Source organism: Rhineura floridana, chromosome 5, assembly GCF_030035675.1.
Source record: "Rhineura floridana isolate rRhiFlo1 chromosome 5, rRhiFlo1.hap2, whole genome shotgun sequence".
In the NCBI taxonomy this organism is placed as follows: domain Eukaryota; kingdom Metazoa; phylum Chordata; class Lepidosauria; order Squamata; family Rhineuridae; genus Rhineura; species Rhineura floridana.
This window is the reverse complement of record NC_084484.1, coordinates 168822631-168833137: the sequence shown is the minus strand read 5'-3', so window position 1 is coordinate 168833137 and position 10507 is coordinate 168822631. Positions and strand designations below refer to the sequence as shown.

General features: G+C 45.4%; 1 protein-coding gene across 1 annotated transcript; it reads left to right on the top strand.

The window, feature by feature from the left end:
* Positions 1–1034: 1034 nt before the first annotated feature.
* Positions 1035–9845, top strand: FUT4 (fucosyltransferase 4). Its single transcript, XM_061628803.1, has one exon. It carries the CDS (start codon positions 1190–1192, stop codon positions 2321–2323), a length of 1134 nt encoding a protein of 377 aa, XP_061484787.1. The 5' UTR covers positions 1035–1189; the 3' UTR covers positions 2324–9845.
* Positions 9846–10507: the final 662 nt, after the last annotated feature.

Sequence of the window (10507 nt, the reverse complement as noted above, 5' to 3'; positions counted from 1 at the left end):
TTGGCTCTTGATCTGCTTTAGCTGGAGATGCCGAGACCCATCTGCCAACAAGGCATGTGCTGCAAGGCCCCTCCCATAAGGAAGCCACCTCATTATGCATCCACCTAGCCTTATATTACCTTCCACGGCTCTGCTACCTGAGATCATTAACTAGAGCTGCCGAGTGACTGAGTCACGGCTTTCATCTTAGAGAATGCTTTTTCTTAAGACTCTTGCTGGTAATCGGCAAATGGAAGTTCCCTGGGGCAATGGTGACTTCTCAGAGTTGTCTGGGCTGGGAAGAACTCATGCCTGGGAAAAGGTGGAGGGCGGAGATGTTAAGCCTATGGCCTTCTAAATGTTGTCAAATTCCATCTATCAGCCAGGCCCAACAATGTCTGGATGGTCAACTGCCATCAGAAACAGCATGGGGGGGTGTCACACGTTCCTCCTTTCATTCTCTGGTGTAGGTAGGGCCTCACAAGAAACACCTAGAGAGCCACTGTGGTGCAGTGGTTAGAGTGCTGGACTAAGACAGGGTTCGAATCCCCACTTAGCTCTGAAAGGCGATAGGTGACTTTGAGCCAGCCACAATCTCCATTCCACAGGGGACCCTCTAACTTTTCCCCATCCTGGATTTCTATGACGATGGTGGGGGAAAAACCTGCACCGGGTGACTGTCCCGCGGCTGTTGAAAAATCAAAAGAGCCTTAACAGGCATAGGTTTTGAGGGGAAAAAAAAGTTGCAGAGACAACCACCCCGCGTCCGGCGGCTCTCCAAGGAGGCGGATCCGAGACTGTGGGGTTGGGGGAAGTGGCCCAAGCTGTTCTGAAGCAAGGCTGGGCCGGAGGGAGGAAGGAGGAAGGAAGGAGGGAGGGGCGGCCGCCGCCACCGCTGCCTCTAGGTAAGGCGGGTTTGGCGAGGTGTTGGGGGTGGGGTGGGGAGATTATGGCCGGGCGGGGCCGCGCCTCTGGGCACATCGAGAGGCTCCTCTCGGGGATCCCGCGGGAGGGGCAGGGCGCTGGGAGGAGGCGGTGGCAGCCCCAGCAGCAGCACCAAGAGGACCGCGATGCATTCTCGCTCCCTTATTCATCCCCTTGCCCGGCGCTGGAGGCCACCGCCTGGGCTGCCCCTTCCGTTGCTGCTCCGGGCTTTGGAGATCCGCGGCGGCGGTGCTTGGAGTCGGAAGGAGAGCGGCAGCGGCCCACGATGGAGCCCCCGGAGCCGGGCTTGTGGAGGTTGCGAGGCCGCCGCCGGCCGGGTCCTGCGCGCTGGTGGCGGCAGCGCCGCTGCTCCTTCTGCCCGGGCTTCCCCAGGCAGCAGTGGCGTCTGCTGGTGGCCGGGCTGACTTGCTGCGCCGCGCTGGCCTTGTACGCCGCCAGCAGCCTGCAGGACCTGCCGCTCCTCGGGGGCCGCGGCCGGCACAAGGATGAGGAGGAAGAGCCGGTGACCGTCCTCCTGTGGTGGGAGCCCTTCGGGCGCAGCCGGCGCCTGGGCGACTGCCGCCTGCGGTTTAACATCAGCGCTTGCAACCTCACCACCGACCGCAGTCGCCACGCGGAGGCGCAAGCCATCCTCTTCCATCACAGGGACCTCATGGTGGAGGGCATGGGCCAGCTGCCCCGAGTCAGGCCCCTTGCCCAACACTGGGTCTGGATGAACTTTGAGTCTCCCTCGCATTCCCAGGGCCTCCGGGACCTGGCTGGCATTTTTAACTGGTCCATGACCTACAGGGTGGACTCCGATGTCTTTGTGCCCTACGGATACCTCCAGCCCAGCCGGGCACCTGCTCTGCACCTCGCCTTGCCCAGGAAGACCAAGCTGGTGGCGTGGGTCATCAGCAACTGGAACGAAGACCATGCCCGTGTCCGCTACTACCGCCAGCTGAAGGACTACCTCCCTATCGACGTTTACGGGGCCCAAGGCCTGGAGCTGAAGAACAACAATGTGGTCAAGACCGTCTCGGAGTACAAGTTCTACTTGGCCTTTGAAAATTCCCAGCACACGGACTACATTACCGAGAAACTCTGGAGGAACGCCTTCAAGTCCTGGGCCGTGCCCATCGTCTTGGGCCCCCCGAGGTCCAACTACGAGCTTTTTGTTCCCTCGGATTCCTTTATCCATATTGATGATTTTGCTGGCCCCATGCAGCTGGCCCTTTACCTGAAATTCCTAGATAAAAACAAGAGCAGATACCGGAGGTATTTTGCCTGGAGGAAGCGATATGATGTCCAGGTGACCTCCTTCTGGGACGAGCACTGTTGCAGGGTTTGCAAGGCAGTCAGGATTGCAGGCAAGCAACCCAAGACCATCCAAAATCTAGCTAACTGGTTTGAGAATTGACCCTGTAGGGGTTAGGTTTCTATGCAGGACTCTTTGTTTTATAAAGGAGGGAATTATGAGAGGTACCAAGAGTTGGGGTTGATGAGTTCTCCTAGGTAATATACATAGGGCAAGGAAACTCTCAGGGATTTATCTGGGGGCAAATTCACAAGTTTGGATTGCTTTGCTTCAAACACCAGGTGGTTAGTCACCATGGATTGTTGACTTTCATTGGCTCTCTTCAGTGCAGATTTGCATGTTCACCAAGTTCACATGGTAGCGTCCCTGTTGGGCTGTACCACTTCAGATGGGGAAACTGTATTTGAATGCTTCTCTGTGTTAATTCCCCCCCCCTGCAACTAGAAAACGAACACTTTAGTTCTTGTGATATACTAGAAATTTTAATGCAGGGAGTATTCATACATGTGGTTCCCCCTCAACACACACATCTGAAGTGTGAAATGTAAGAGCCCCAGAAGGACTGTGCCAAGTAATTTTGCTGAATGTGTAACTCGATAGTTATTTTGCAGGGGATTTAAAGGTGATGATCTATGGTGACTGGCCACAAGATGACTGTTAAGGCATGATGCTTGATCTTCAGAATGGCCAACCAGTTTGAGATCATGATTTGCCATCTCTGGGCTCCATCCACATTTTGAAGCTTTTCTGTGTCACCATGAGCTATGATGGTTGATTGATGGTTTTATGAGACTAACCATCACAACAAAATTGCCTGAAAATGTCAAAATGAAATCTTCTCATCACATAAGCACCACTGGTAAATAATTGCAAAACTCAAGCCAAAGCCAATGTTGCCATTTTACAGGTTACCAAATGGTAATTGCAGATTCAGAATGTTCAAATGTGTGAACATACCTTGACTTGGGTATTCAAAGGGGGCTTTATAAGTGTGGCTAAATGAAGTTCCATCATTAGGTATTGATAGATCTGGTGCTGCTTCAAAACCAGTATTCTCTTAGATACAAACCATCGTGGTCTTCTGTCGTTCATTCTATAGATGCTGCACCGATTGGAAACCCCATGTTTCTGTAAGCATCGTTTCCTGTGACAGTGGGTCTTTTGGGCTGATGATCTCCATTGTGCTTAAAGGTTTATCTCAGTTAGGTATGGGGAACCTGTGGCTCTCCAGATGTTGTTGGACTCTCATCATCACCAGCCAGCCTAGGTGTTGAAGTCCAGCAACATCTGGAGGGCCACAGGTGTGTCATCCCTGACCTAAACCAATTATTTCTAAATTGCATTCCTAGGAATTCAGAGATTCCTTGGAGAGAGCAACAGTGGATGCACTTCTCTCAAAAACAGTCCATCCACTACCATCTTCTCCTACAGTATACAGCCACAGTGTGTGTGTGTTCCAGGTGCACTCTTATGATGAAGACAGACATAATAATAATAGAGAAGTCTCTCCTCCTGGCTTTTCAACTGGAGTGAAAGATTCAAATACCCATGAATCAAACACTGTTTGAGCCGTCAGCCTTGCATTCCTATGGTTCTGGTTGGATCCTACCTTTATAACTAAACGTATTGCCATATGCATGTCCTTCATGCTTGTTTTTAATGCTCCCTGTTTTTTAAAAGTGCTCCCTGGATTGGGGAAAGAGGTGTCCTGCACATAACAAACTTTTGCTGCAGACTCATAGAGCCATTTCTCCTTGCACCAAAGCTCAATTCTTGAGAGGGCAAGGTACATGCGTAGTGAATACATTGAAGGCGCTTTCAAAGGAGAGCCACTGCTTTACAAGTATTATGTGTGTCTTCATCTGTAGTTCAGTGACAAGGCCCAACAGTGTCCTGCATATATGGAGAGAGAAGGGCTATAGCTTAGTGGCAGAGCACACGCTTTGCATACAGAACATCTCTGGTTCAATACATGGTATCTCCAATTTTTAAAAGGAGCGGGAAGGTGGTGATGTGAAAGTCTCTTGTCCACAATGTATGTTGACAGTACAGCAGGGCCCCACTCATACGGCAGGTTCCGTTCTGGACTGCTGCTGCAAAGCAAAATCCGCCGTAAAGCAGAACGCATTGACTAACATTGTCTAAAATTGCACCTGATGCCTGAAAAATGCCGTAAAAGTGGAACAAGCGCTGTAGGAGCGGGGCCTTTCTGCAATTGACAACCGCCGTATCGGTGGAACGCCGCAAAGCAGGGCCCTACTGTAATTAATTAGATTGACCAATTATCTGACTCTGTATAAGACAGGTTCCAATGTGTTTTCATGGACTCGTGCTTGAGCTGCTGTAGTTATCACACACAGTCACATACCTGTGTTGATATCTGATGTAAAAACTGAACCATGCTCCTAGAAATAGTTTTAATTGCAATAGGCTAAAAGAAGCCCTCTCTGTGAATCTTCGGATAAATCCCAGTGGACAAGAATTTCTCTCTCTCTCTCTCCACACACACACACACAGAGGTGTGTGTGTGGTGTCACCAAAAAAAAAACAGCTCTGTAGGGTATAAAGGATTTCTTTTACTAAAAATAACTAGTGCCCAGGGAGAAAAGCAAAGAGAGCCAAAAACAGGAGGGAAGAAAACAAAACAGCTTCAGAGCTGGAGCTGAGAGTTTTGCATGTTTACAGGCTTTTGCACAATTTTCCCATGCTCTCACGGGAAGGGAAAATTCGACATGATCTCTGACTTCATTGGATTTATTTATGAAGGATTTCCCCCCCATTTTAGTGTTAGGAGCCAGTATGATGCAATGATTAATCAGAGACTCTGCAATTGTTCAGAATTCAAAATAAGTTATTGGAAGGCATTATTCAAGTCAGGCGAGATCTCATACCAGTTTTCGTTCATTACAAACTATTGTCTAGCTGCATATGGGAAATGTGGATTATTATTTTTTTAAGAGCCTTTATTCTGTGGAGTTGTGAAGGAAGAAGAGTATTAAGATAACTGTTATCTTTAAAGACAGGGAGCCAAAGGTCAAGTGAAGCTGTGCCACTTCTTGACCACTAGACTTGCCATAACTGTTTTCTTTCCTACCTGTTGTAGCAGAAACTACCAATGTGCATTTATTTTTCTTCCCCTCTCCAATCCTGAGGGCTAGTAACTTACTTTAAACAAAAATAATGTAATCACACTTGAAAGCCTGGGCTTTTTCTCTGGCTGCTGGATTCTGCATTAGACTCTTATAATCCACACTCCTTGGTGTGACTGCAGCAGTACAGAGCCCCTTTGAGTAACCATGATAAGCAAAATATATCCATATCAGAAGGCGAATCATTTTGAATGCCCTTTTTGTGATTTGTGAATCAGGAAATGAAAACAGATTATTAGTCCTGGGCTTGTTTTAATCATATTGGGTCAAAGAAAGAATTATCTGTCAAGAAAATTAAGTGTTACTTCATCACCTTGAACAAAATCCAAATTCAAATGGAACACTTTGAAGTCATTTTGACTTCAGTAGGAAAATTTCAAAGGTACACTTAAACCTCTTCCACTGAAATCAATGGGACTTAAAAGGATGCAACTTTGTTTGGAGAGATCGCTCTGTTTTAGGCCTATAAGACTTTCCTCCTACTCACCAAACCTTAAGATAATGATTAGCCGATAGCAATAAAAAATTTTTTTACAAAAGTAGAAACTTGTTTTTCCCCAGGAACAATGGGAGACATGCTTTGATAGTCATGCTCAGAGTAGATCTATTGAAATAAATTTAGTAACTTAAGTCCAGTTATTTCAGTGGGTCTACTGTGAGTATCATTTAGTTGGATATTTATCTTTTGTGACACTTGTTGGTCTCCTAGAACCGGCCAACCCTCCCAGAACTGGGGATGATTTACTGTTATGCTTCATTCCCAGGAAATGATGTGTGTGAACAGTTCGAATGGGGTTTTTGTTCAAGATTCAAATGTCATCTTGGAAGCTGCCGGTGTACTTTTCTTCAGAAATACGACTGGGTCATGGGGGGCAGGTACCATTTTGAAAAGAAAGAACATCATTCTGCACTAGCTGTAGGAATTTTACCACCTACACACAAATTTTCCAAAAGGTTAAGGAGAGGCAAAATCCCATTGGCTAAGATTTTGATGCAGGCTCTTAAGAACCTAGATTTTTTTCCCCAAAGCTCCAGTCAAGGAGATGCATGCTGAAATAAATGTAAACAAGCATGCCTGAAGCAAAACATTGCAGTGTAGAATACTCCTGTTGACTATGGCAGTCAGTCAGCCTTGCCATCCTCCATGATGCTCTGTTCCTTACTACCTTCCGTCTGATTTTCAATTTCCCTACACGGAGTTGGCATTCCATGACCGCTGAGCATGCTCAAGTTAAGCTTTTCTTTGTGAACAGATGTTTTGTATTTCTGCAAACGTCCGGGTTCTCCTAAGCCTTCTGATACCTCTCCCTTGCATGTGAATGTCATGGTTCGGCTTCATAAGCACCAGTGCTCACCTGTGGACAATGGAAATAAAGAGAGTGATATTGCACTCTTCGTCCCCACCCCCTATAGCAGCGAATTACCAGGAAGATACTAGGCAAGATGCAGGTGAGCAGGGCATCTCCCTGTGATGTCTTGTTTGTGCCTCACTGATGTTCAAAAGGCAGTAGTATAGTGGCAAATTCAGAAACGTAGAGTCCCTTCATGGTAGTCATGCCACACCTCTCATAGCCAGGCCCCCTTTTCCACCTCCCTTGCTCTCTGTGTCAGCTCACGAGTCCCCACTCCACTACAACAGACATCCCTTTCACATGAAAGAGGAGGCCATGTGTTAGCTACTGAGAAGAATCTTCTCAGTGGCTGACTCACCTCCTTGGTGGCATCAATCAGCACGAAAGGACAAGGATTCTTCTCAGTGGCTCCATTTTCTTACTGATTGGCTGAAACATAGGGACCTGGCTGGAACCTTGCTCCCAAAAAAGTAAGGGATCTACAACCCTTCATGACCCCTAACAACTATTGTTGTTGTTATGTGCCTTCAAGTCGATTACGACTTATGGCGATCCTATGAATCATCGTCCTCCAATAGCATCTGTCATGAACCACCCTGTTCAGATCTTGTATTCAGGTCTGTGACTTCCTTTATGGAATCAATCCATCCCTTGTTTGGCCTTCCTTTTTTTCTACTCCCTTCTGTTTTCCCCAGCATATTGTCTTTTCTAGTGAATCATGTCTTCTCATTATGTGTCCAAAGTATGATAACCTCAGTTTCATCATTTTAGCTTCTAATGATAGTTCTGGTTTAACTAATGACTATACCTCTGTCAAAAGAACATGATGCTCAAGATTGAGTCATATGCTTAAAATATAGCCTGGCATTTGATATCTGGCCAAGGAGACAATTCATGAAATAATTTGTAATTTCCCATGCACTGAATCCTAAAGAAGCTCATGATTTAGTTCTGCATATATCCAAGGAAGGCTTCTTGAACATTAGTCCTCCATGTCGCATTGTAAACCTCTTTTGAAACAGACCAGAGTTTCATAAGTCCTTCGCACAGGTGTGTAGCTCTGCCATTTCAAGTTAAAAAACAAATCACTGGGCAAGCTTTTTGGCACAACTAAAGGTAATTCTTTGCATCCTGTCCTGTGTCTGTATTCTCAAAGGTCATCATGCAGGTGTATAGCAATTGTGATGAACAAGAATACTTGATACACAATGAGAACCTAACTCTTCCCTTTTGGCATCACTTGCTTTGCATCACTTGTAAATCTCTTTATTTAAACAAATATTTCTATGCTGTGTTTTGGTTGAGTGGAGCCCCAGAAATCCTCTCGTATAGAAAATGGTGTTCCTGAAATTCAGGTGGTCCTTGAAAGGTGTATACACATTTCAGTTGCTGCATTTTTAATTTTTATTTTGCAAACTGCACAGAAACGGAGGCCCAGAGCTTTCATTTTGCTGACTGCTGCTTCTATTCATTTAAATTAGAAAAGTGGGTATTTAACTGTGCATGTGCTATTCCTAGGCAATGCAAGGGACATTTATTTTGTATGGGGGTATCCATGCATACATAGGTGATGCTATGCAAAGAATAATACCTGAGTACAAAATGTTAAGTGAGAAGTAGCCCTCAAATGTCGTTCTCAAATCCTAAGCACATGTACTCTGAAATAAGCCCTGTTCAGTCCAATGGTTTTTACTCCCAAGTAATTGTGTATAGGATTGCTGCCTCAAATTATGAAACTGCGTTTGAGAAATTTGATTGCAGTGGTCATTTCATGGCTTTTATGTCCGTTGGTTGGAAGCATTTCTTTCTGTCTCTCCAAGGGTCATTGGCTTCACCCAGTGGTCTAGCTGCAAAGGACTTATGTAGCAGCAGACGGCATGGAACACTAATTGCTGAAAACCGCATGAGGGGAGAGTGCTGTTGTGCTCAGGTCCTGCTTCTGGGCGTCCCATAGGCAAGCATGTAGTTGGCCACTGTGAGTACAGCATGCTGGACTAGAGGGGGTATTGGCCTGTTCCAGCAGGGCTCTCCTTATGTTCTTATGGTGGGGCAGAGGTACTTATCTGACCTCCCAGCAGGAGAGTCATTGCTACTTACCGGGAGGGGTGCAGTGGCAGTGAGGCATACACCAACCAGAGTGCTGGATTTGCACCATGCCAACATCACCACCACCTTGCCACTCCCAATCAGCAGCAATGACTCACCTGCCAGGAGGTCAGGCAAGCTGCCTGCTACTGGGTGTATTGCAAAAGTAAACACTGTTAGGAATCTTTAACAAATTAAGTTTTTCTGTCAATCATTTTTTGCAACAGTCATTTTTAAAGAGGTCCTCCGACTGACTTAGCAAATCTTGTCATTTAAAAAATGTTTTTTAGCAAAATTATTTTGATAAGTATCTTGCATCCGCATTTTACCATTTTAACAGTCTTATTTGCACTAGTTTACCTGATTGTGGGGTTGAGAGACCAAAGGCTTAAAGACTTCAGGGCCCATTCATAAACATACTTTTATGTTATGTAAATCCTATAACCCAAATCCAACTCTAGTCTTGCTATAAAAAAAGTACTATTTGGTCATGATTAGTTTCCATCAGGAAGGTGGAAGGGAATGTGCATCCAAATCTGTATCCTACTGAACACTACAGTGTTGATGAATGGCATTCACATTGAAATGTGGATTCCAATGCACACGGGTTCCTGAAGGACTTCTTTTTTTTTTCTGCCCAGATCCCCATTGCTGGATCAGGGTGGTATATATTTAATGCAACTTTGGGAGATGCTAATATAGTTATAACTGGGTACACAACATTCTTTTGTGCGGTATACTTGTGTAAAACCAAATTTCTTTGTGTTCTGACTTGCTTTCAAAATGACACAGTGTGTTAGGAAGTGTTATTGTTTAGTCTGGCGTGTATGTCTTAAGTTAGCATGGGAGTTTTTCTTAAAAATAACAGTGAGGTGAGGCAAATAGCATCTCAACTATCTGGACCAACTGAGATGGAAGTGTATACGATCCCATTTTTTAAATGCATTTTTATGTGTGTAACTCAGGGAATTTTATAATTTCAGGCATTTTGAATGCCATTTTAAAAAATGCTTTTATATTTGCAGTCATATTTATGACAAGAGGACAATAAAATAAGTGAAGTATATCAAGATGTTTACTCTCTTACTCTCCTATAGTCCCTGTTTCTTAAACTTTTGTGATAGGTTTGGAAGTCTTTGGGTAGAGATACACTTACTGTTCTGCCCGTTGTAGTGCGTCTCCACCTCTCTTTTCTAAAAGCGGGCACACAACACTAGTCAAACACTGACCCTTTCTACTGTAAAACATTGTGGGATCAACTTGAGCACGTTTTTTTAAAAAAAATTCAACTTCAGACAGATTTCACAACCGACTGGCAGATCAACCTGTTACCCCTCCAGGTGTGGCCAATGGAAACCCTATGCTGTAAGTGACTAGTGTGCTCACAGCCTTCCTTTATGTCTGACAGGAGCAGGAAAGGTGTTCCCCCTCTACCCTTTTCCTCGATCAAATGCAGCAGCTTGAATACAGTTTTATTGAACTGTCACTGCTTGTGATAATTTTTTCACTGACCAAACTTGGGAAGGTTTGCAGCTGGTATTATTTATTCAGCTACATCTTGGAGAAGGACCATGTCTGCTTTCAACAGCAGCGAGGGCAGCCTTTGACTGCCTCTGACTTATCAAAAGCAAGCTTGTTTACACCTTCACAGCTGGAACTTCTGATAAATTCCTGCTGCCCTTACTTTACCTGCCACTTCA